This window comes from Lacerta agilis, chromosome 8, assembly GCF_009819535.1.
Source record: "Lacerta agilis isolate rLacAgi1 chromosome 8, rLacAgi1.pri, whole genome shotgun sequence".
Lineage (NCBI taxonomy): Eukaryota > Metazoa > Chordata > Lepidosauria > Squamata > Lacertidae > Lacerta > Lacerta agilis.
The window spans coordinates 16,661,276-16,686,790 of NC_046319.1; the positions used below are offsets into that span (position 1 = coordinate 16,661,276).

At 46.7% G+C, this 25,515-nt stretch overlaps 1 protein-coding gene across 3 annotated transcripts in view; it reads right to left on the reverse strand.

Moving 5' to 3' along the window:
• Positions 1–25,515, reverse strand: part of DVL1 (dishevelled segment polarity protein 1) — an 82,778-nt gene that overhangs the window by 43,209 nt on the left and 14,054 nt on the right. For all 3 annotated transcript variants that reach the window (XM_033156323.1, XM_033156324.1, XM_033156325.1), the window contains exon 2: positions 5,610–5,679. In XM_033156323.1, coding sequence (XP_033012214.1) covers positions 5,610–5,679 — 70 coding nt within the window. The remainder of the gene's footprint in view (positions 1–5,609; positions 5,680–25,515) is intronic.

The window sequence follows — 25,515 nt, forward strand, 5'->3', positions numbered from 1 at the left end:
CCAGCCACTGACGCTCAAGTGATGGATTACGCAAGCAAATGTAGTGGGCCCCTCCCTGTGGCGACTCTCAACCCGATACAAAGTTGAATGGATTTTTTAAAAATATATATTTTCATTAAAATCAAAATTGCATGGGACAGTGGGCCTGCTAAGCATCCATGCGCACAAAAGGAGACTAAGTATATATTGTTGTGTTTTTTAAACGCCTCTAATAACGGGCATCAGAATGCCGGAGCCAGAGAAAAATGAAGCATGACATCACCGCTAACCAATCGGGAGCCGTGTCAATCCTAAGGAAGCCAATCGGGGGAAGAGATGCGCCGTTAATGCGGTGCCTCCCTCGGAAATAAGGCAGAATGGCCTACAATGGTCAACCCACTGTGCGCAACCTGCCATCATCAGCCAGCGACTCAGAATCAGCACGCAGCGAGCCAGCTTAATTCTTTTCACAAGGAGAAAGAGCCGGCCCCAGCAGGGTGGCTGGTCCTGGATTGTCAGAGGAAAGAAAATGGGGCTGCCTTTTCAGGAGCTATCAGGAGGCAACGGGAACACACACACACACCCCTCGATGATGGAAGGGCGTGGACAGGCCGAGGTGGTCCCGATCCTGCTAGGCAACTTCTGAAGTTAAGGAGGACGCAGAAGAGCGTTTAACGAACAGCTCAGGAACTTGGTGGAAAAACAATGGAAGATGAACTGTAAAGCTTGTGAGCTCCGAATTTTATTGGTGAGCATCAGGAATAAGGTCTGGTGGAGATATAACACTGGCTGGCTGCACTCCTACTCATGGTTAGGAGACGAGGAGCTCTCTGCAGGCTCCTTGCCCATTTCTGCACATGAATTCAGGGGCGTAGCAAGGTAAATTGGTACCCGGGGGCAAAAAAAATTTTGTCAACCCCCCCCCCCCAGGCATGGGAAGGTCAGGTGGTACTCAGTGCGGAAAATGTCTTGTCAACCCCCCCATTGACCCCCCCCCCCGCAAAAATGGTTTTACGTTATTTCATATTTTCTTACAAAGGAATAATAACAAGTAATTAAAAAAACACTTTTATTTATATCCCACCTTCCCCGGCCAAAGTCGGGCTCAGGGTGGCTAACATCAGATACATAACATTGGTATAAAATCAAACAATAATTAAATTACCTCCTAAAAACATCACAAAATCAAATTAAAGTCTAATAAGATGGCTTTCCACAGGGTTAGGGTTGGGAACAGTAAGTGTTCTCTGAACTGAAATTTCAGCCTTCGTGACATAACAGCCAAGTGAACAGCTATTTTGGTGGAGGAGGGTCAAGATATTAACCGATATGCATGAAATTTCATATATAGCTATATAATCCCTAGTATAGTAAGATAAGACCTTCGGAGCAGGCATTAAAAAAAAATCAATTCCCCTTCCCCCCCAAAAATTGTTCCTTGATAATTTGTCACCCCCTCCATTATGGAACCCGGGGTGGACCACCCCCTTGCCCCCCCTTGCTACGCCCCTGCATGAATTTCCATTTTGTTTTATTCACACACACACACACACACACACACACCGCTAATAATGCTTAACATCTGCTCCAGCATTTTTCACAAACCATGGTTCGCTCTGAACCGCAGCATGCAGCTCTAGTTAAAAGTGGGTTTGGAACTAGCCTCTTGGCCCCACACACCAGTGCAGACAGCATGCTAATCAGAACCAGTTCCTGTATTTGTCTTCCGCGCCCCTCCCTCCCCATCTCTTCTTTCCTTAAGCCTGAGGACCAAGGACTATCTTGCTTGTTCTCATTTTATCTGAAAGCTCTTCTGGGAGCTTTTTTTTTTTTTCACCTGAGCAGCAGGGTATATATATGTAAATAGTGCCAAAAATGAAAGTTAAGGGGCAAGTTTTTAAGCGGGAGAAGAAGAGGCTAGGAACACACACTTGTGTCTCCTAATCAAGCGAAGTTCAATCTGCACCAGTCTTCGTAGGAGAAAACAATCTGTGTCAAACTAAGCTCTACTCAAAGTGGACCTGTTGAAACTAATGAACACGAGTTATTTATTTAAATATATATAATCCGCACTTTCATAAATATATCCACCCAGGGGGTTTAAAGCATATAATTAAAAAAGCAAAAAGCATCCCTACAATCAATAAAAACGTCATTAAATGCTGAATGGTTGAAAAGAGAAAATTAATATTGCAAAAAGGCTACCTAAACACCATGCCTGGGTGATTCTTTGCCAAACCTCCACTGGCAGGGAGTTCCACAGGGCAGGGTCTGCTCCACTGAAGTCTCAGTTCCTAATAAAGGCCAAGTGGGGCATGGGGAACCACCAAAAGCAGACGTTTGGAGAATCTTGGTGATTGAAGTGGAGTGTAAGAAACCAAACCATCCTTAAGGGCGTGTTGATTGGCCTCCTCTGAGTAGGACTAGCAATGGATACAACTCTGAGATATTTTATTGCTGACAGCAGTCCTCTGCACGGATATTATAAATAAAATAAAAAATCAAACCTATTTGTAATTGACAGAGTTAGCTTTAAAAAGAAGCCGATGAAGTGAAGTGGTTGAAATAAACTTACACACTACCAAATAAGTCAGCATACGGGTGAATCGTTAAGATCCTGAGGAAAGGGTAATTTAAAATTTAACTACAGAAGCTAGCACTCTCTTCTAGAAGTCAGCTTGGCAATGCAACATTATGTCATCTTGATTTCTGACCCCAAGCTACTGCTTTGGACAGATGAGAAAAGCCGTTCCCCTGGAATTAGGCAAACGTTTTAATCTTTTCATTTCATTCATTGGCTCCGTCTTCCCTCCCTGGTGCTGCTCTGGGGCCAATTCTTTTCTGGGTCTTCTTACAGAAAATAGTCACATGGGCAACCCCCAGATCGCCTCCAAAATTCCTCTTTATTGTGGATTCGTGATTATTTGAGCACACAATGGTGCACAATTCCGCTTTCGATGTTGTTTGAGCCTGCAAATGTTTCAGGGAGGACACACTGCTTCGTTTCCAGCCAGTGAATGCCCTGTAATTCTCACTGCTGAAATCCTGTAACTTTTCATTCCACAAATCTTTATTATTATTATTATTATTATTATTAGCCCCACTATGGGTGAAGGATGACACTCGGCCTCTGGCAAACCGCTTGGTCCTTCAAAACACGAAGGGAGGAGAATAAACCAAGGGCAAGGAGTCCAAATCGCAAAACTGCTTGGAAGACGCCACCTACAGCTCCTTATGCAAGGCAGAAACTCCAGAGACAACCTGATCTTCAGTTGCAGGTGCTTCTCGCCATGAGTCATGAAGGCACGCTAACTCCTCCAAGCGCAGGAGGCGTTGTGGCTTTGCCTGTGGTGCTGAGCAGAAGAAAAAGGAGAAGTTCTCTACGATGCCAGCAGGAACTCTCATAGAACGCAAGGCTTATCAATGGCTACTAGCCATACTAGCTATGTTCTGCCTCCACCACCAGTGGCAGGATGCCTCTGTATAACAGCTGCAGGGAATCACAAGTGGCGAGATTTGCTGTTGCGCTCAAGTCTTGCTTGTGGGATTTCGGCTGGGGCATCTGGTTGGCCAATGTGAGAACAGGATGCTGGACTAGATGGGCCACTGTGCCTGATCCAGCAGAGCTCCTTTTAGGTTCTTATGACTAACAGTGAGGGAGGGCTGTTGCCTTCATGCCATGCCTGTGGGCATCCTGGAGGAATTTGATTGGCCACGGTGTGAGAACAGGATCCTGGACTAGCTTAGCCTCTGGCCTGGAATAAGGCAACTTCCTTTGTTCAAAGCAGAACAGCGATGAGGAATCCATGACTCTCGCACAAGTTGGTGGACTACAACTCCCATCATCCCTGACCATTAGCCATGCTGGCTGGGGCTGATGGGAAGCTGGGCATCATCTGGAGGACCACAAGGTTCCCCACCGCTGAAGCAAGGAGTACCAGAGACAACAAAGCCCTTGTGTGCAGTTGCCGTAAACCACACATCAGTGTTCAGAATTCGCATTTTGAGCATTTTGCACCTGGGCTATGGGCCACTTGCAACCAAGTGAAGATGCCTGGGCACCAGGATTGTGCCTGATATGTAAATGCCTAATAAAGGTTTGATAAGTATTATGTCTCCACCACCTGGAGGTGCATGCCTGAGGGATCCTTGGATCTTCACTTTTTTCACACACTAGCAACACACCCTGTAGAATTCTATATGTTGCATTTTATCTGCACAATCAGACTTACTTTCAGGAACCAAAAAGTTGTATTGAAAAATAGGACTTTCAAGCCGTCTGGCTCCAAAATGGCAACTAGGGATTCTGTGTTGGTGACTGTAACCCTGGTTTAAGGAGCCATTTGGAGCATGGCTTATATAATCTGAGTTTCTAAAACTGCCACACATTATTTCATAAAAGCGTCTAGCAAATGAGTTTGAAGTCTACCCTCAGTAACCGTCAAGTAATGATGCTAGGAACAAGGCGTTATAGCCAACTAACTCTACTCAAGAGTAAACCCACTGAAATGTATGAAACGTAATTAGCCATGTTCGCTAGCTACTCTCTGAGTAGAACTAGCTAGGGATACAACACAAGAACTAGTACAGGTCTGAAGAAATGTTTGGTAAAAGGATCCTAGAAAAATGATTATACCCACACCAAGCTTTAAAATCAACCATAAATCCACCCCCATTTGACTTAAAGGCACGTTAGCGCTGTGAGTCACCCTCAAGAGTCGTAAAGCCAGGCCGAATCGCAGCAAACCACTCATAAACCTCCCGATACAAAATAAACGGCAAAGGACACACACACACACACACACAGAGAGAGAGAGAGAGAGAGAGAGAGAGAGAGAGAGAGCGCCAAGAGTGTATCGCCTGCAGAATCTGCCAGCAAGCATGGGAATTTTTGCAGTGGTATAATAATAATAATAATAATAATAATAATAATAATAATAATAATAATAATGTGATTGCAGGCTTTTAAGCAGAGCAAGGTCATTACAGCAAAGCACCTGTCGGCTGGAAAAAAAACAACCTAATATCCTCGCTTGATTTCTCAATATTTGGCCCCATGCAGCTTGAACACACAGCCTGTGCAGACAAACAAAGGCATACGTGGGAATGTGGAAGGTGTACCTGAGATATTTTACCTGTAATGGTTATGCAGCAGCCATTGTTAAGAGGCGAGCACACAGGTGCGAACTAGGCCCATGCCAAACTGGCAGAGTATAGAAGCCTGGGATGCTGCAATCATAACTTACAACCCGGACACCAGAATTAGAAGTGAGGTAGGAATTGGATTCAGCTCACACTTAAAGGCCATTCATCATCCTAATTCGCATTTTCCCAAAGCAATGCAACCACACATCAACAAAACAACTGCGCACCCACAGTGCTATTCTCAGACTAGGTATGGGGCGGAAATAGTTCGGATTGGCTATCGGTTAACATCTGATGGGATTTTAATGGGAAACTACCTAATTTGGGGAATTTGAAATTGTTTTAAACTGTTCTAACATTGTGAAACGTTGAGTTTTCCGAGAGAAGGGACTGACTGTAAAACTGCTCTTGTGTTATTAGATCTGGCGACGGTTCCTGCAGGGCCACAAAACATTTCTACAGATCACAGAAAGAGCTCTACATACCCAAGAAACGACACGTCCATTGAAGCAGGGTAGCTTTGCATTGTCGTCTGAGATCTCCTCTTTCACAACCCTGGATGGAGGAAGATGAGAGAAACAGGAAAACATCAGGAGTTCATATTGGAGAATGGCATTTTAATGTGCAGTGCTTTGAAAAGAAGGAAAGCATCCATCCATCCATCTATCTATCTGTCCATCCATCCATCCATCCCTTCCTTCCATCAATCCATCCATCCATCCATCCATCTATTTCATAAAATTTATATACTGCTTGCTTGTATTTTTTAAAAACAACCCAGAGTGGTTTACAACTAGAACAAAACAATGAAACCACCAATAAAAAACAGTTAAAAACAACAACTTAAAACATTCAATAATAATAATAATTAAAATCAATAAACTGAAAGCCAGATTAAAACACACGTCAACATTCGACATATCTGGACAGGCTGGCCTACACAAAAATGTTTTTAGCAGGTGCTTAGAAGAGGACAGTGTCTGATGTCACTATGCAGGGAGTTCCAATGTGCAGGTGCTGCCACACTAAAGAATCAATTTCTTACAACTGTGGAACGAATATTATGCAGCACCTGTAACAGTGCCAGGTCTGTAGATCTCGCAGCAGTCGAGTGGGCGTATATGGAGCAAGGTGATCTCGCAGGCAAACTGGTCTCAAACTGTTTTAAAGATACTGGTCATCAGCCCCGTGGGGTTAACCCCTCCCAGAATGCAATTAGCCCATTTTTAAATATATATAAATGACAGACAACCCAGCAAAGATACTAAAACAACAACACACACACACACGACCAGCAGTATCAAAAGAAGCAGTAAAAATTAAAAAAAAGACTGTATTGAAAGTCGTCTTGGAAGGCTGGCATGGAAAGGGTTAAAGCGGACTTCCCGGGTGGGTAGAGGAGCATTACTTCTGTTATTTAACAAAATGTATGCCCTGCTTGAGTGTAACTTCCGTGGTTTACAAAAAGCTAGTGACTGTTATCAGTAAAAAAAAAAAACTGTTTAAAATGAGTAATCAAAAACATTTTAACAACAATCAGCAATTAACCAGCCCCATTTGTTGGCGATGTTGGATGTTGTGGTCGGAAAATTCCTTCACTGGGGAGGGGGCTTCATCTATATCACCTCCAAGGTCCTTCCCACTCAAAATATTCACCAAGTAGCTGATCTCTCTCTCTCTCTCTCTCTCTCTCTCTCTCTCTCTCTCTCTCTCTCTCTTTTAAGGAACTTGGAGCTGCCGGGAATTTGAACCCAAGACCTTTTGCAAGCAAAGGAAATTCCCTCTTGAACAACACAGTCCCCACCCACGCAGCGATTGAGCAGTGAGCTTTCTCTAGGCATAGAGGGAACTGGGCATGTTTAACCTAGAGAAGACAAGACTCAGAGGGGTCATTCAAGTGATCCAACTTTTTTACTTCATGTCATCCAATTTTCTTAACAATTTCTACACATGTTAAATGATCAAAACTAAGTTTAAATCTATAATTTTAATTTTTCATCTCATCCCGTTTTTGAGTTATGAAGGTTTGGAATTTCAAAAAAACTAACAAGTATGGACTTCAAAAGGTGATCGACTCTCCTTCACTGGTTGCTGTCGCTGTTGTTTTTAACAAAGATTGGATGCTGGCTTGTCAGGGATCCTTTAGCTGTGATTCCTGCATTGCAAGGGGTGAGACTAGATGTCCCTTGGGGTCCCTCTTCCAGCTCTATGATACTTTGAGCCCATGGTTGAGTTTAATTAGTTAATGAACTTGCTTCTGGCTGCACACCTGCAATATTTCAACCCATATTAGTGTCTCTCTAGCCCACAAATTGAGAATTCATCTCCGGAGTGGGAAATGAGCTGCTTATCCCCTCACAAAACAAACACAATTTTGTTTCCTCCTTGCTTCGCTTCAGATCTTTCCATTTTGGTCCCAAAGGGGGACACCACCAACTGGAAACCTTAACAATCTGGCGGTGCGGTTGTTTGGCTTTTTGGCGTTGTTTGCTTCCTTTAAAAACACCACTCCCTCCGTTCGTTTAATGATTCCCTCTGTGGTTCTCCTGCCATTCGAGGGTGGGGGGCACAAAGGAGTGAGTGAGTCTTCAAAGCCTCATCAAAAAGGTACCCTTAAAAACCCACGTGCGTTTGCAAAAGGTGGAAATCAGACAGAGGACTGTGTTTCTCTCCCCCTTGCAGATAAGACACCTGAAATCTACTTGCAGAGAGCAGAAGTGTAACAAGGCTTTTTCAGTGTTGGATGCAGACTGTAAGGCAGGGATGGGGGACCTCTGCCTCTGGGGCAGCGGCGTAGCAACCCCCACCAGTCCCTGGGGCAGAACTTTATGGTTGAGTCGTCGTCCCCATACCACCTTGCGATCCCCCCGGTGTCTCGATTTGCAGAGTTGATGCACGCTGCCCAATAACATTGGGTGGATCCTAAACAGCTAAATTATAGAATTGGCTCCCACAAGAGGCAGCAATGGCTGTCAACGTGGCTGGGTTTAAAAGAGGATGAGGCAAATTCGTGGAGAGGACGGCTATTGATGGCTGCTAACTGCTCTGGTTCGCCAGAAGCGGCTTAGTCATGCTGGCCACACGACCCAGAAGCTGTCTGCGGACAAATGCCGGCTCCCTCGGCCTATGGAGCAAGATGAGCGCGCAACCCCAGAGTTGTTCGTGACTGGACCTAACGGTCAGGGGTACCTTTGCCTTTTTAGCTACGACGGAAGCAATGATTCTTCAACATCCACTTCGTTGGACTGGTCATGTTGTGCGGGTGCCTGATTGTCGTCTTCAAAAGCAACTACTCTACGTATTCCGAACTTAAAAATGGAAAGCGTAATGCTGGTGGTCAACAAAAGAGGTTCAAAGACTCTCTCAAGGCAAATCTTAAAAAAAAAATGTAGTATAAACACCGACAACTGGGAAACACTGGCCTGCGAGTGCTCCAGTTGGAGAACAGCCTTTACCAAAGGTGTAATGGGCTTTGAAGACGCTCAAACTCAGGACGAAAGGGAGAAACATTCTAAGAGGAAGGCACGCTTGGCAAACCCTCACCAGGATCAACTCCTGCCTGGAAACCTATGTCCCCACTGTGGAAGGATGTGTGGATCCAGAATTGGCCTCCACAATCACTTACGGACTCACTGTTAAAACCGTGTTTATGGAAGACAATCTTACTCGGCTACAAGTGATCCCCAAAGAAGAAGATGATGAATATGCTCTGTTTGCATGGGCATTATGATTCTGAATACCAGCTGCATGGAACCACAGAAGGGGAGAAAGCTGTTGTGCTTAGGTTTTGAGCTGGGAATTTCCAGAGCCACTACTGGCCAGAGCAGACAATACTGGGCTCACAGTGCAAGGCCATGTCGGTTGTTTATGTGCCCCACTGGTGCACAAGCAGAATATATATTAGGTGAATTAACAAAACCACATTAGAAGTTGAACAGCGCCTCTGATTCACACACGCTTCGGGTGGTTGGTTATTAAAACACTGAGTTCGATAGCTCCGCTCTCGATGTTCCACTTTTTTTATTGCATCACACATTCCTGGCAGCAATTTAATCAGCAGAACGAGTTAAAGAGAGTTTGCTCCCCCTCTGTTTTTATTTTTTCGAAGCCTTTTAAGAGTCGCCTTGGGGGAAAACAAATCAGGTTAAGATGGGGTGGGGTGGGGAAGAGAGATTGAGCAGCGAATTAGTACGGCATCATCGTCATCTCTTTCAACAGTACTTATCTCCTTTCTTACAGGTTGGCCGTGGCAAGTAGCAAATTTGGACAGGCTAATTGCCACTCGCCTGTGGTGAGCAAAGGTTTCTGCCAGGCAACCAAGCAAACAAGAGAGTCAATTTTCAGCAGTTAAGTGCTGAACCTGAATTAACTACACTCCTCTTTATCCAGAGCAGGCATCGACAAGATGCTCATCACACTGAACGTGACATGCAGCCCTCTGGCGAGTGTGATGTGACGTCAGCTTTTCTTCCAACTTTGAATCCACAGAGGTTGTCCAGGCAACGGCGCAGTGACACCCCCCCCAACACACACACCCCAAATACCCAGCTCCAAAACTTGACAGCCGCATGGGCAAGAGGTCTATGTATGTGTAGGGTGTGTGTGTGTATGCATACACATCCATACACACAATCTCCTGGCTGCTGGTTTTGTTTGATGCTACTGTAGATTCTGCAGCATGTCACTGATGCAGTAATATTATGTTAGTGGTGGGTCTGTCCTGGACCATCCACATGTAATTCCACTTTATTAGTTGTTCTGCAATGCCTCCCCAATGTTAGCACATTATTGCCATCAATATTGCCACTCTGGTGCTACAGTACAGTGAAAGCGGGACAACCTCCCCCCCCCCCCCCGGTAATATTATTGATGGCATATAAAAGTTACAGGATTTCAGCAAGAAGCTACAGGACATGCACCCATTGGAAATGAAACAATATGTTCGCCCCAAAGCGTTTGCAGTATTGAAAGCGGGGTCGTGTATAACCAACAGCGTCATGAGGACAAATCACCCCTCTCACTTCGGAGGGGGTCCAAAGAGAGCTGAATATCCTCACATCAAACTCTTTGGCACATCATAAATAAAAGATGTGCCGCAACAATTCTTTCAAGCTCTTCAAGTGACAACTGGCGCTATTGATCTTGCGCTGTCACATTCCACACTAGGGAAGGGCAATCTTGAGTGCAGCTAACAAGACAGGAAGTGGTACCCCAAAAAACCCACAGTATCCACTCCTGCTCCTCCACTGAGCTAAAAAGTTACCAAGGAAAATCAGTTCTTCCTTAACCAAACTGAACATGCACATAATGTTCGAGTGTTCAAAGCTCTTCACAGGCATTATCTGATGTTAATCCTGATATGTCCTAAGAACATTAAGAAGAGCTCGGCTGCTAGATTAGGCCACCTAGAGGCCCACCTAGTCCAGCATCCTGTTCTCACAGTGGCCCAAACAGATACCCCAGCGCAATAGCCACTCTCCTCACTTGCAATTCCCAGTATTCCTGCCTCTGACCAGTGGATAAACCTTCTCAAATCAAATAAATAAATAAATATATGAACAGACACCCTGCAGGTTTCCACATCTCATGTTTGCACTGTGAAGCTGAAACTCCTTAGGTTGGCTTAGATGGGGGCTCTGAAATATCACATACTATTATGTCCCATCTTTCCATTAACAGGCTTAGAATGGTTGACTAAAAAAAAAAAAAACAATTAAAATAAATATTCATTTTAATCCCACTATCCCTCCAAAAGAGCTCAGGATGGTTCATCTAGTAACAGCCCCCACCCCAAAGAATGGCTGACCGTCAATTTAATTTTCTCTGTTTTACTAGTCAGTTCCGCCCATTTCCCTATTGGTTTGTGAATACAGTCATACCTTGGTTTTTGAACAGCTTAATTCTCGAACCTTTTGGCTCCCGAATGTGAGTGTTCCGGTTTGCGAACATTTTTTTTGAAGCCGAACGTCCGATACGGCTTCTGTGGCTTCTGATTGAGTTCAGGAAGCTCCTGCAGCCAATCAGAAGCCGTGCCTTGGTTTTTGAACTTTTTCAGAAGTCGAACGGACTTCTGGAACAGATTCCGTTCGACAACCAAGGTACGACTGTATACACTTTTTAAAGTGCTCAATAAAATCCATCAGCATTTTAGTGTAAATTACGCCAAATGTAAGCAATTTTGTATGCAATTTCCCCCAAATGTACCAATTTTTGCATAGCAATTTCACCCTAATGCATTTGTTTATGTTATTTCCGTTAATATGTGCATTTTCATGCACACTTTGCCCGAGTATATGCATTTTTGTACACATGGCTCGGCCAGTGAATCGCACAGCGGAAATTCAGATAACCGTGAGTTTCGAAAGATGGCTGCAGTTGGGTTCACATTTTGTTTCAGGAAGTGAAAATTAGGCAGGTTTGGCTTAAAATCCAATCAAGATTCTCCCCCATTCGTCATCTCTCTCTCTCTCTCTCTCTCTCTCACACACACACACACACACACACACACACAACTTTAACCTCACACAGCAACTTTGCAAGGCGGGTTATACTGAAAACAAGCAACTGGCCCAAGGTCACCCAACCAACCTCATAGGACCAATGAATCCTGGTCTCCCAGGCCTGCTTAACTCCAGCACTCTCAGCCCATTTCTCGCTCTCGTTTCCAAGAGCAGAAAACAAAACTACTCTGGGCAGGAGGTTCTTTTAACTGCTAGGGGGCTGGGAGCACCACACACCCAACAAGCCCCCCTAGAACAGCTGGCTTGGCTTTCGTTCTCTCCAGGGAGCAATTATGCACAAGCTGTTGGAACATCCAACTCTTAAAATAGCAAGGTTGTTTTGTTTTATTTCCCTCCGGAGGACGAGGGTTGGGCAGAAATTCCAGACGAGAGGAGGAGCTGGTTCAAAACATAAGCTGATATTTGGTCGTGACCTTTGGCACAGGAAAAAGCTAGCGCCAGTTGAAGCTGGGTGGGTGTGGCTTATGCCGGCTTCCTCTCCACCCCCATACACAGAATCGTGGTGTTGGAAAGAAATCTTGTAGGAACATAGGAAAATGCCTAATATATTCATCCAACTCTGCAGTGACCGGCAGCGGCATTCCAGGGCTTCGGGCAGAGATAGTGGGATTTGACCTTCTGCATGAAAAAGAAATGCCCTTCCACTGAGTTATAGTCCTTTCCCTCTTGGAGGTGCATCTAGTCTACCCCCCTACTCAGCGCCAGAATCTTGAAACTGCAGCAGCCCTGAGGGATGGCTACCCAGTTTCTGCGTAGATACCTATCACAAAGGGGAGTCCATCACCTTCCAAAGGAGCCTGTTCTTCTGGCCATGGTTTGCACAGGATGCTAAACCAAACCATGGCTTAGCACAAACACATGAGCTCCAGGATAGATGTCTCCAGCTTTCCTCCTACCTGGTCGTTCTGCTGCTCCACACTGAGCCAGGCCCTAGCATGTTGCTTCCGGTTTAGCTTTCTCTCTCAACTAACATGAGCTATAACTAAGATTTGTTCTATGGTTTGTTAGTTTACAGTTTGCCTGGGAGAGCTATTGCATTGTGGCCCAACACCAGACTTCACAGGGAAAGCGTCAAGGCTAATCAAAGAGTTACCCGGACAAATATGGTTTAAGCAGGTTTCTGAAAAGGGTACAGCGAAGGCAGCTGCCTGGTGTCAATGGGCAGGGAGTTCCAAAGTGTACATGTTGCCATGCCAGGAGTTTGATTTCTTACAAGTGCAGGGTGCTTTACATGGCACCTGTAACAGATCAAAGCAGTCTCATGCGGGCACATATGGGGTAAGGCGATCCCAGCTGTAAACTGGTCCAAAGCTGTTAAGGGCTTTACATACCAACAGCAACACCTTGAACTTGTCTTGGCAACAAATTGGTAGCCGGTTAAGATCTCTGAGCAGAGGTGTTATAAGCTAAGACAATCTCCCTCTTGTTACCAACCGTGCTGCAGAATACTGCACTAGCTGCAATCAGATGTCCAAGAAATAAACAACTATCGGACTTTTAGAAGACATCTGAAGGCAGCCCTGTTTAGGGAAGCTTTTAATATTTGATGAATTATCGTATTTTAATATTTTGTTGTCTTTGTCCATGGAGTTTTCTTGGCAGGGATACTGGAGTGGCTTGCCAGTTCCTTCTCCAGGTGGTGCTGGAGGAGACTCTTGAGAGTCCCACGGACTGCAAGAAGATCAAACCTATCCATTCTTAAAGAAATCAGCCCTGAGTGCTCACTGGAAGGACAGATCCTGAAGTTGAGGCTCCAGTACTTTGGCCACCTCTTGAGAAGGGAAGACTCCCTAGAAAAGACCCTGATGTTGGGAAAAATGGAGGGCACAAGGAGAAGGGGACGACAGAGGATGAGATGGTTGGACAGTGTTCTCGAAGCTACTAACATGAGTTTGGCCAAACTGCGAGAGGCAGTGAAGGATAGGCGTGCCTGGCGTGCTCTGGTCCATGGGGTCACGAAGAGTCGGACACGACTGAACTACTGAACAACAACAACAACAAATATTTTGTTGGAAACCGCCCAGAGTGGCTGGGGAAACCCAACCAGATGGGTGGGGTATAAATAATAATAATAATTATTATTATTATTAGTAGTAGTAGTAGTAGTAGTACCCCGCCCATCTGGCTGGGTCTCCCCAGCTACTCTGGGCGGCTTCCACCAAACATTAAAATACATTTAAAATATCACAGTTTAAAAACTTCCCTAAACAGGGCTGCCTTCAGGTACTTTCTGGATGTCAGGTAGTTGTTTATTCCCTTGACTTCTGATGGGAGGGCGTTCCACAGGGCGGGCGCCACTACCGAGAAGGCCCTCTGCCTGGTTCCCTGTAGTTTTGCTTCTCGCAGTGAGGGAACCGACAGAAGGCCCTCGGCGCTGGATCTCAGTGTCCGGGCTGCTTGATGGGGGTGGAGACGCTCCTTCAGGTATACAGGACCGAGGCCGTTTAGGGCTTTAAAGGTCAGCACCAACACTTTGAATTGTGCTCGGAAACGTACTGGGAGCCAATGTAGGTCTCTCAGGACCGGTGTTATGTGGTCCCGGCAGCCACTCCCAGTCACCAGTCTAGCTGCCGCATTCTGGATTAATTGCAGTTTCCGGGTCACCTTCAAAGGTAGCCCCACATAGAGCGCATTGCAGTAGTCCAAGCGGGAGATAACCAGAGCATGTACCACTCTGGCGAGACAGTCTGTGGGCAGGTAGGGTCTCAGCCTGCGTACCAGATGGAGCTGGTAGACAGCCGCCCTGGACACAGAATTAACCTGTGCCTCCATGGACAGCTGTGAGTCCAAAATGACTCCCAGGCTGCAGGGAAGTCCCTCATAGAAGTTGCCAATGCCTGAATGACAGTGATCATGACTGGCACAGCTGGAAAAGGGTGCTTCTAGCCACTGAGGCTACTTGGACATCCAAGTGATAGAGCTGGATCCAGAAGCATCACCAGACACACAGGTGAGGAGGAAGATACTGGTCTTGCTGCTGCCTCATCTGCAGCTGCAACCCCACCTTTTTTTTCTGAGAAGAAGCCATGAGTCACAGAGCAAGAGGTTCTCCCTGCAGCTCGCGATGTCAGGGGCTGGGTGCCAAAAAAAATAAATAAAAATCAGGCTCTGGAACCAAGCGGTGTGCACTGCACGTTGGCAAGAGCGAGGGAGAAAGCTCTCAGTGACACATCGCCTTGCCTTGTGCGCGTGTCCACGCGGGGGCCAACCCAAACAAAGCTTGCTGAGTCAGTGGCAGGAGCTGGCACCAGTTGAAAACCATTCTGGTGTGCGGTGAAAGCATAGCGTCACTGCAATGCCCCTACTGTTTTAGCCCATATTTGGCTCCTAATCGCCATCTGCAGTTTGGTGAAAATTGAGGGCAGTGAGAGCTGAAGGGCTCTCACCAACATACCATCCACGCCGTATATTTAAAACACATTTAATGTATGGAGCTTCCACCCAAATATCCTGGGAATTATAATTTGCCCCCCGAAGAGCTACCATTCCCGGAACCCTTAACATGCCAGCCACAGTTCCTAGTTTTTGCAGAGGTACTTTAAATGTGTGAGGTGGCTACTAGCCACAATAGCTATGCTCTGCATCCATGACTGGAGGCAGCATCACTTCTGAATGCGAGTTGCAGTTAGGTAGCCGTGTTGGTCTGCCATAGTCAAAACAAACAAACAAACAAAAATCCTTCCAGTAGCACCTTAGAGACCAACTATTTATGAGTTGCAATTCAGCAACTTCTCTTTACAGTCTATGGTGTTAATGGAAGGATTTTATTATTCTTTATTTTGTTCTGAATACGAGTTGCTAGAAACTGCATGAGGGGAGAGGGCTCTTGTGCTCGGATCCTGCTTGCGGGCTTCCCAGTGGCATCTTGGCGACCGCTGTGAGAACAAGACACTGGACTGGATGGGCGATTGGCCTGATCCAGCATTGCTCTTCTTCTTATGTGGATGTGACCTGAAGTCTTACAATGGTCTTATAAGGTAAAGGTAAAGGACCCCTGACAGTTAAGTCCAGTCGTAGACGACTGGGGTTGTGGCGCTCATCTCGCTTTACTGGCCGAGGAAGCCGGCATTTGTCCGCAGACAGTTTTTTCCGGGTCATGTGGCCAGCAGGACTAAACCGCTTCTGGCACAACGGAACACCAGGACGGAAACCAGAGCGCATGGAAATGCCGTTTACCTTCCCGCCGGAGCGGTACCTATTTATCTACTTGCACTTTGACATGCTTTTGAACTGCTAGGTTGGCAGGAGCTGGGACCAAGCAATGTGAGCTCACCCCATCACAGGGATTCGAACCGCCGACCTTCCGATCGGCAAGCCCAAGAGGCCCAGTGGTTTAGACCACAGGGCCACCTACTGAAACCAGCAGCAGGAGGCAACTGAATCTGCCAAAGCATGGCTAAACAGTGGGCTTTGGTACACAGTAGCATACAGTGGTACCTCTGGTTAAGTACTTAATTCGTTCCAGAGGTCCGTTCTTAACCTGAAGCACTACTTTAGCTAATGGGGCCTCCTGCTGCCACTGCGCTGCCAGAGCACGATTTCTGTTCTTATCCTGAAGCAAAGTTCTTAACCTGAAGCGTTATTTCTGGGTTAGCGGAGTTTGTCACCTGAAGCGTATGTAACCTGAGGTACTACAGTATTATCGTAAAAAAAACCAATACACGTGCTGCTTTAATGGCACGACAGGAAGATTTATATTTTTATTCCGTCGCCTTGTTTTCCTAAGCCGGTCTGGCCCCAAAACAATTTAAAACGCGAATCCAGCGTCCTGTACAGTTTCCGCTGGCCATGTTCCCACCCTCTTTAATGAATTGCCCAACTTGTTAATTGCCCTGAGAAAACAGTGCCGTAACAGTTTTTTTTAAATAAATAAATAAACAAACAAAGGATGAAGCACGCAGCCAGTCCTTTGCATTCAGCAGAGCCCTAAAGGTACAGTACTAGGTGGGGCACTTAACAGCCAGCTAGCAACAGGCTTCTGGCTCGCTCGCCTCGTTCTACTGGGCCGTTTGGTTTGAGCCTCTGCCGGTCTGCTTCGAGAAGGAGTCGTTTAAGGTGTCCCCTGGTAGCTGCCTAATGCAAAACCAACACAGGAACGCAGCACCTGAGAGCTCCCCGAGTTCCTTGCGGCAGGGAAGGCCGTGCCCTCATTAAACCAGCGCTGCCATCTGCTTGCACTCCTGGCACACCCCAAACACACATTCCAGGCCCACGATCTTCTGATAAACAAGGCAAGCTCCTCGGCTTAGAACTGCAGAAGCTCTCATCCCTCAATTAACATTTGCGACTTTCAAGGAAGTTTGATACAGATTTTAGCGGTGGGTGAACCTGTCTGCTTCAGCTTCTAATTTTTGCCTCATTTAACGTTCTGGTGCACATTTTCCCTGAAGCTTTGCCAGAGCTTTGACCTAATATGCCATTGTATTTTGAGTTTCCTGTGAAGAGGAATTAATTGTTGGGACTGCTCTGGAAGCAGTAGCTCTGCGAGGGGAATGGGGAGGGTCTCCTAACAACTCTCAGCACCCGCAGCAAACTACACTTCCCAGGATTCTGTGGGGGAAGCCATGACTGTTCCATATGGTATCACACTGCTTTAAATGTATAGTGCAGATAGGGCCTCTTTCAGACTCCCGGAATGCTAAATGTTCAAGGCTCTCTGGATTTTTTAAAAAAACAAAAACTTCCCTGCTTTGTTTACACAGCCATCGGCAGAATTTTATTTGCCTTGTGCTTACTTGAAAGCCAAATCGGCCTTCCCAAGTTCAAGAGCACACAGGCTGGCCGATTCCCAGTGCATGCCAAGGCCTGCTAAAGAGACAGCATCAGTTTGCTGGCAGCTTGGAGAAGACGCAGCTTTGTTTTTCATCCAAGGGGCCGCATTTCCTTCTGCGCTGTCTTCTAGGGGCCACATGGCATGGTGGGCGGGGCCAGAGGAAAAAGTGGGCAGAGCAAGGAATGCAAATTTCACCTTTGTGCAGAAGGCCAGTGTCTACACCCACTCACACACCCCTCTCTATCCTCTATCCAAGGCATGTCCAACTGGTAGATCACTGGACATCTGTGGTAGATCACTGGTAGATCACTGGTTCCCCCCAAAAAAGCTCAGCAACTTTGGCTCCCCTAAAAAACAGCTCTACATCTTTGCCTGGAAGCCCCCAAAACAGGGGTTTCCTTCCTAGAAAAAGCTCAACCTTGACCCGAACTGCTTAAAACATGGATGGCTTTCCTTCCTAAAAAAAAGCTCAACAACCTCGATCTGAACCCCCCAAAAGGGGTTAGATCACTGCCAGTTTTTAACTCTGTGAGTAGATCGCAGTCTCTTGGAAGTTGGCCACCCCTGCTCTATCCAGGCAAACAAGAGTCATGATCAGAATTAAAGGACGCGTTCCAGCAGGAGCGTGGGGGGAGAACACTCAATGAAGGTGTGTCTTGGAGAGTCTCCAGTACCAGAACATCCAGCCCTCTGGTCTGACTGGGACTGGGCACTTCAGGGAGTGTGAGGCCGTTCCTACAAAGTTTGTGATCTTTTGAGGTTGGCTCAGTAGCCTGGATTCCCAGACTAGGGATAAGGCATCAGAAGTGACAAGGATAGCTAACCAGTCAGCAACCTGCTTGGCCTGTGCTGACCAGGGAGAGGCAAACCTGTCCATCCCCCTAGTTAATGCTTCTCCAGCCCTGCTTCCAATCAGCCTCAAGGACGCATGACTTCCCAACGAATCAGAGCAGCCTCATTACAGCCCGACCAAAAAGATACATCCAGGAAACTGCAAAGCCGGCAAGGGGTCAGGACAGGAGGACTGAAGGCTGAGTGCTCCTGATGCAGAGAGGAAGAGAAGGGGGAAACCAGAGCTGCTTCCATCCAGAGCGATGTGCCTCATTTGGGGTGGCAGCGACTGACTCAAGGCTGTCAAAACCAATCGGATCCTAAAAGCCGTCACCGGGAGTCGCTTGCCAAGCCTGGCAAAATCAATTATGTCACAGGCTCGCCGGCTTCACCAATCCCGGGTCCTGTCCATCGGTTGCGGGCACAAAAGACGCTCTCCTTTATCCGATTAAGATCTTTGTTCCCACATTCTTCAGTCACTTTCGCCCCTCTTTATATGTTAAAAGAACCCACTACATGTTCCTTAAGATGGTGGGGGAAACTGTGGCACTCTAAATGTCTCCCCTACCCCACCCCGTCTTCAACGCCTCTGAAATTCTTCGTACACTGAAAATAAATTCGTGACTCATTAAAACGTGCCAAGACCCAACCGGATGGAAAGGAACTTTCTGGGACGCACACACAACAGGAGGAACTTAAACCACAGTGCCACAGGCTCAGAACGCAATTTGTGTGTGACCCCACTCCCATCTGATTCCTGTTGCCCCAGCCCCACACTTCCTCATGGGACACACACTGAGCAGGGTTTCAACAGCGCAAATGACACAATGGAGCCTTCCCCAGCCAACTGAGATGAGAGCAGCAGAGCTTCCTGGCAGACAATGCGTTATGCTCCTGCATCTTACAACACCTGGGCCACCCCCACAATTACTGCAGGGTGAAAGGAGCGTTGAGACAAAGAGGAACCAATTAACCACGGTACAAAGGGAATGCATTCTGTGCGACACTCCCATCGCCCTACATATGCCCCGAAGAGGGGGACGCGGGAGCCTGGGGCCCAGTTCCAATGTCACTCGGATGCAGTGAACACAGAGGATAATGTTGTCAATGGCCAGTGTGGTGTAGTGGTTAGAGTGCGGGACTAGGACCTGAGAGGCCAGGGTTCAAATCCCCACTCAGCCATGAAGCTAACTGGGGCGACCTTGGGCCAGTCGCTGCTTCTCAGCCCGACCCATTTCACAGGGTTGTTGCAGGGGTCAAACGAGGAGAACCACAATATACCACTTTGAGCTCCTTAGAGGAAAAGGGTGGGATAGAAATGCAGTAAATAAATACCGGTAAATAGCTCAATTGCTATGTTCTCCCTCCACCACTGGATTAAGGAAACCTGGTAATCTCAAGTGGGAAGAGCACACCTACACTCGGGTCCTGCTTGCAGGCTTTCCATACTGGCCTGCGAAGTAAATCATTACAGTAATTTAGTTCCAAATACTGCCTTCCCATCCATGGGACCATGGAGAGAGCAAACTATAAAAATCAATCACATAAGATGCACAGAATATTATTCGCAAGCAGCATGTATATTGTGCATTTTAAGTATTATGAGAAGGGCTCTGACAGCGCTAACCCATGCACATTTCCTTAGAAGTAAGCTCTGCTGAGTACAGCGAGACTTACTCCTAGGTAAGCATGTATATGATTGGGCCATCAATCACTTAACCCTAACAACACCTCTGCAAGGTGGGCCACTATTATCATCCACCTTCTATTGCAGGCAGTGAAGACAGCAGCACCTTCAGTCACTTGGCGGGTTCACAACAGTTCACTCTCTTATTTATCTGGTGGCATTACAGTCTGTTCCCCCCCCCCCAATAATTATTTTCAACAGTTTTCCTCTTTTTTAATTCCCTCTGCGATCTGGTTAGTTGTGGCCAGCAGGCAGCAATTTGCTCAAAAGCCAGCAAGGCTACTCAGAAACAAATCCTATTAAATTCAGTGGAGCTTCCTCCCAGGTAAGTGAGGTTACGATGGCAGCCTAAAGCTGATTATTTTCATAATGCTGGGAGTGGGAAGCGCTTTGGCCCTCCAGATATTGCTGAACTACCATCCCCCCTCAGGCCATCGGCCATGCTTGCTGGGGCTGATGGGAGTTGTAGTTCAGCAACATCTGAAGGGCCAAAGGCTTCCCACCCCAGATGCGATGCATTGTGTCACGCTCATTTGTATCATCTGTATTTCATGGGGTGGTTCCTGCATTTCATCATCATAATGGGAGTAGACCCATTGGAATTAATGAACCTTAATTAGCCACGTCTATGAACTTCTCTCAGTAGAACGAGCAACGGATACAATCCTATTATTATTATTATTATTATTAGGCTTAAAAGTGGGATCTGCAACAAAATGTTGCTGTACAGAGAGTTCCTATTCAGGATGCTAGGAACTCCCACTGCCGTCTCCCCTGGTTTTACCTTACACAACCACCCACTTCAGCAGTTGGCCAGCACCCTAGGGCCTCTGAGCACGTGACCAGAGGCAAGGACGTAGGCCGTCCATGAACATTTCGCTTCTGTATTTGCTCACCAGCTTGTCCCCTCCAATTAATTGTTAAGGGGCAGACACGCGTGGATGTGCCCGCACTTGAGAACAGAACACCCTTGTGCAACAAAAATATGCTTGAGACAGACAGAGCTGAGCCAAGGGCCATGCCGCTGTCCCTCCCCAACCCCTGCCAACACAGAGCCAATATTCATTAGCTTACAAGCCGCTATTGACATCTTAGTGGGAACCAGGCCAAACCTTCTTTTGTGTGCCCACTCGCCCAATGCAATTCCTCCAATAATGACCTTGACCTAGGATTATCCATTGAGGAGCCCACTGAATCGGCCGGATCTGGACTCCGAGAGGAACATCTGACTCCCCAGGTCCTGAAGAGGGGGCAGATTCCAGGGTTGTCAAGTCTGCGTTCCTCTTTTAATAAGACCTCAAACGCAACATGGTGGCACAGGAGCCACATATGCCGAGATAAGCTATTTATGCGAATATAAGTCAGTATCTGCATTGATAAGAGGGCACAGATTCTCACACAAAACTCTTAACATTCATATCTCTCTATATAAGGCTTCCTCAACCTCGGCCCTCCAGATGTTTTTAGACTACAATTCCCATCATCCCTGACCACTGGGTCCTGCTAGCTAGGGATCGAGGGAGTTGTAGGCCAAAAACATCTGGAGGGCCGAGGTTGAGGAAGCCTGCTCTATCTGAACCTGCCCAGGTGCTAACATCCTCAGGTGCGCACCTTCTCTCGGTCCCACCAACACCGGAAGCATGGTTGGTGGTGACACAAGACAGAGCCTTTTCTGTGGCTGCTCCCTGCGGAATCCCCTCCCAAGAGAGGTGAGATTGGCTCCCTCTTTGCTATCCTTTTGCAGGCAGGTTAAGACCTTCCTATTGCTGCCCATCTTGCTTTTCCTGTTGTGAGCTACACATCCCCACATGGAAAACCCCATCCCCAGATTCAAGACATGGGGAGGGGGAGTTCCTCTCACACCTAAGAGAGGAGCTTTGAATTATTTTTCATACTTAAAGAGGCAGGATGAAATAAAATTGTTCTCTCTCCAAAGAGCCTTTATCCATAACTGTGGAAGAGGGGAGAAGGCAAGGTTTTTTAAAAAATAATTTTTGCAGTGAGGAACTCCAGGAAGCTGAGTTTATTAAGCTGAGAAGACGAAAGGAGAGAGAGAGAGAAAGTAGGGCTTTAGCTCAGGGGTACAATATCTGCTTTACATGCAGAAGGTCCCAGGTTCAATCCCAGACATGCCCAGGTAGGGATAGGAATGCCCCCTGCCTGAAACCCTGGAAAGCTGCTGCATGGACCAATCTGACTCTGTATACAGGTAAGGCAGTTTCCTATGTTCCTATGAAGGTGCGGGGGGAGAGACAACCCAAGATGGACATCTAGACATTTCAATTGCATTTCAGAAGAGGCAAGTGACTGGGGAGAAATCCATTGCAATCTCAAAAAATATAACATGGTCCAACTCTGCGAAAGGCAGCAAACACTCCCTCCTCACGCCCCCAAGTCAGAAAATTGCATGCTCAGACAACTGCACACACCAAAAGAAAAATCAATCCGTATCAATTCTCTTGCATGCTATATAATACAAAACTCTTTAGAACTGGAGGGTGCTGAATGGCAGTTGTCAGAAGACAACCAACCGTTCCAGACTTTTAGCCCAGATTCTGAAGGAAGCCCTGTCACAGAGGTCCTCAAAGAGATCTCAAACAGAGCCAAAAGGATCCATGGGTCTCCTGAGGCCTCTAGGCATTGGAACATGTGTGCCCACTCTTCAGCCTTTCAGGTGTTTGGAGATACTTGAGTGCTTGAATTCTAATCACATTTTATTACTTGCAAGAGCCCTGCTGGATTGGGCCATAGGCCCTTCACCCTGTTCTCAACTGGATGTCCCTGTGGGAAATCCGCAAGCATAGCTAAGCGAAACAGCCACTCTCCCCACCTGCCATTGCTAGTAATTGGCATTCAGCGGCATACTGTCGCCAACGGCAGAGGCAGAACATAGCCATTGCGGCCAGCAGCTACCAAAAGCCTTCTTCTCCATGAATTTTCTCTAATCATATTTTAAAGCCATACAATCTGTTGGCCGTTGCTTCCTCTCTTGCAGGAGCGAATCCTAAACTTAACTTTGCACATTGCGTGTAAAAGTCATCTCTTTTATCTTTCCTGAATCTTCCAACGTTCAGCTTCATTGGTTGGCCAGGAGTCCTAGTGTTACGAGAGAAAACTTTCCTCTAGCCACTTTCTGAACAATGTAAATTATTTTATGCACTTTTCTCATGCCTCCCTTACCTATATTTTCTCTAATTAAGTAAATGTTTGTTTGTTTGTTTGTTTGTTAAATTAAAGAGCCCCAAATGTTGTGGCTTTTCGTCATAAGGGAGACATCCGACCTCTTGATCATTTTTTGTTGCTGTTTTCCAAAGGCTTTCCAAGCTCTGCAACATTCCTTTTCGGAACATCTGATTGACTGACTGATTGATTGATTGTAATTAAATTAAATTAGATTAAATTACTACTTCATGTTTCCTTAGGAGGTGGTCTCCCCTCTTAGATAGCTGAACCAGGATGTGGACAGAGGCCCAGAGTTGGAGAGGCAGTCAGAAATGTAGGCCAGAGAATGTTTCCCAAACTTGGGCCTCTGGCTGTTCTTGGACTACAACTCCCATCATCCCTAGCTACCAGGACCAATGGTCAGGGTTGGTGGCAGTTGTAGTCCAAAAACAGCTGGAGACCCAAGTTTGGGAAACACTGCTCTATATAAAGGATGGGAACCCTGTAACCCTCCAGATGTTGCTGGATTACAACTCCCATCATCCCTGACTGCTGCTGAAGCTGATGAGAATTGTGGTTCAGCAACATCTGAAAGGCCATTGGTTCCTCTTCCCTGCTCTGTGGGCTAGTTCTGACTGGCCCCACCTAGCATGCTGGATTTCTATGTGCAGGGAAGGTTGTTTGGGTATTCTACTGGGGAAGAGGACAACACACAGTTCTCTCTGCACCCAGAAATATAGCATGCTAGGGGGAAGTGTTTGAGTTTAGCTTTCTTCCCGACACACCAGATCAGGGGTTGGGAACCTTTTTGGCCCAACGGGCCAGGGTGCTATCTTTCTCCAGACCTAAGGGATGACTTTGGCAGGTGGACAGGGCAACCCACCTGCCAGTCATCTCACATCATGGACAGACATATTGAGGATCATAGAACTGTAGGGTTGGAAGGGACCCCAAGGGTCCTTAGTCCAACCACCAGCAATGCAGGAATCTCAACATGCAGTTCCCCTTCCAATTTGAAACTGGACCGGACCCTAATTAGCTGTGCAAATATGCCAGCAGTTTTTATCACTATGCTGGATTTTTTTACTGGAGATATTTAAACAGGGGCTGGACAGCTATCTGCCAGGTGTGCTAATGTAGACATAGCGTTCCTGCATCAAGTAAAGAGGGTTAGGGTAATTGACTTCTAAGACCCCTTCCAAGGGGTGCATCCATTGAAATTAGTGGTCATGACTAAGATAGGCCCATTACTTTCAATGGGACTATGCTGAGCCACGAACAGCATTGGATGCAACCCTGGTTGCACAATTCTAAAAGCTCAATACGAACGGGGTGTGTGAACATGAAGATTCTCCCTCCGGAGAAATCAGGGTGCAGATTCTCAGCTACAGCTACAGGGTGTGCTTGACCTCTTCTGCCTGCTTTCAGCCTACAAGCACTGGGCCAAGTCACAAAGGAGAGAGAAGAGAGAAAGAAATATCTCTTTTCCACGCCCTCATTACATGGGAAAAGAAAAGGTGCAGGATTGGTGCTTGGAGGCAGGGAGGTATATATCAGTTCCCCAAAGGCAGATGTTTCAAGCATTACACTCAACAGATGCTTCCTTGACTAGGATATTTTCCGAAATGTGAGCCTGCTAGGTGGTCCATCCACACACCCTTGCCTGGGGAATGCCAGAGGCTACCGAGAGTTCACAAGAGAGACAGTCCCATTTCCAAGTTCCCAATTCCAAGCTCATTTCCAGGCCTCTTGGATCAGACCCAAGGCCTATCTAAGCTCAGTATTCCACTTCATAGAGTGGCCAATTCGGAAGCCTCTAAGCAGGGCAGGGAGGCAACAGCCCTCTCCTCATTATTGCTTTTCACCACAGAGTATTCACAGGGAAACTGCTTCTGAACAGCTAAATGAACTGGCCGGATCCCTCTTTTGAAGCCGCCCAAGGCAATCGCCCAAGACATCTTGTGGCAGCCAGTTTTGTGTCTTAATTAAGTGCCGTTATCGCTAACACAGGGGTAGCCGAGGTGGTGCCTTGCAAATGTTGGACTACAAATCACACCATCCCACGTGAACTGAGGCTGGTGGGAATCAGGGAAGAGCCACAGCTCAGTGGTAGAGCATCTGTCTTTTATGCAGAAAATCCCAGGTTGAATTCTCAGCATCGCCAAGTAAGGCTGGGGGAGACTCCCCTTGCCTGAAACCCTGGAGAGCTGCTGAAACAGAGCTAGCTGGAGAAATCGCCTGTCTCTGTAGAAGGCAGCTTCCAATATAGCCAGCTTCCGTTCATTGCATGGAACTCAGTGGGAGCAATGAAATGATATGCGAACCGAAACACGGCTAACCCTCGACATCTGCTCTTGTCTGAATTTTGTGATGCAGCTCTCCAACCACAGAGTCATAGAACTATAGAGTTGGAAGGG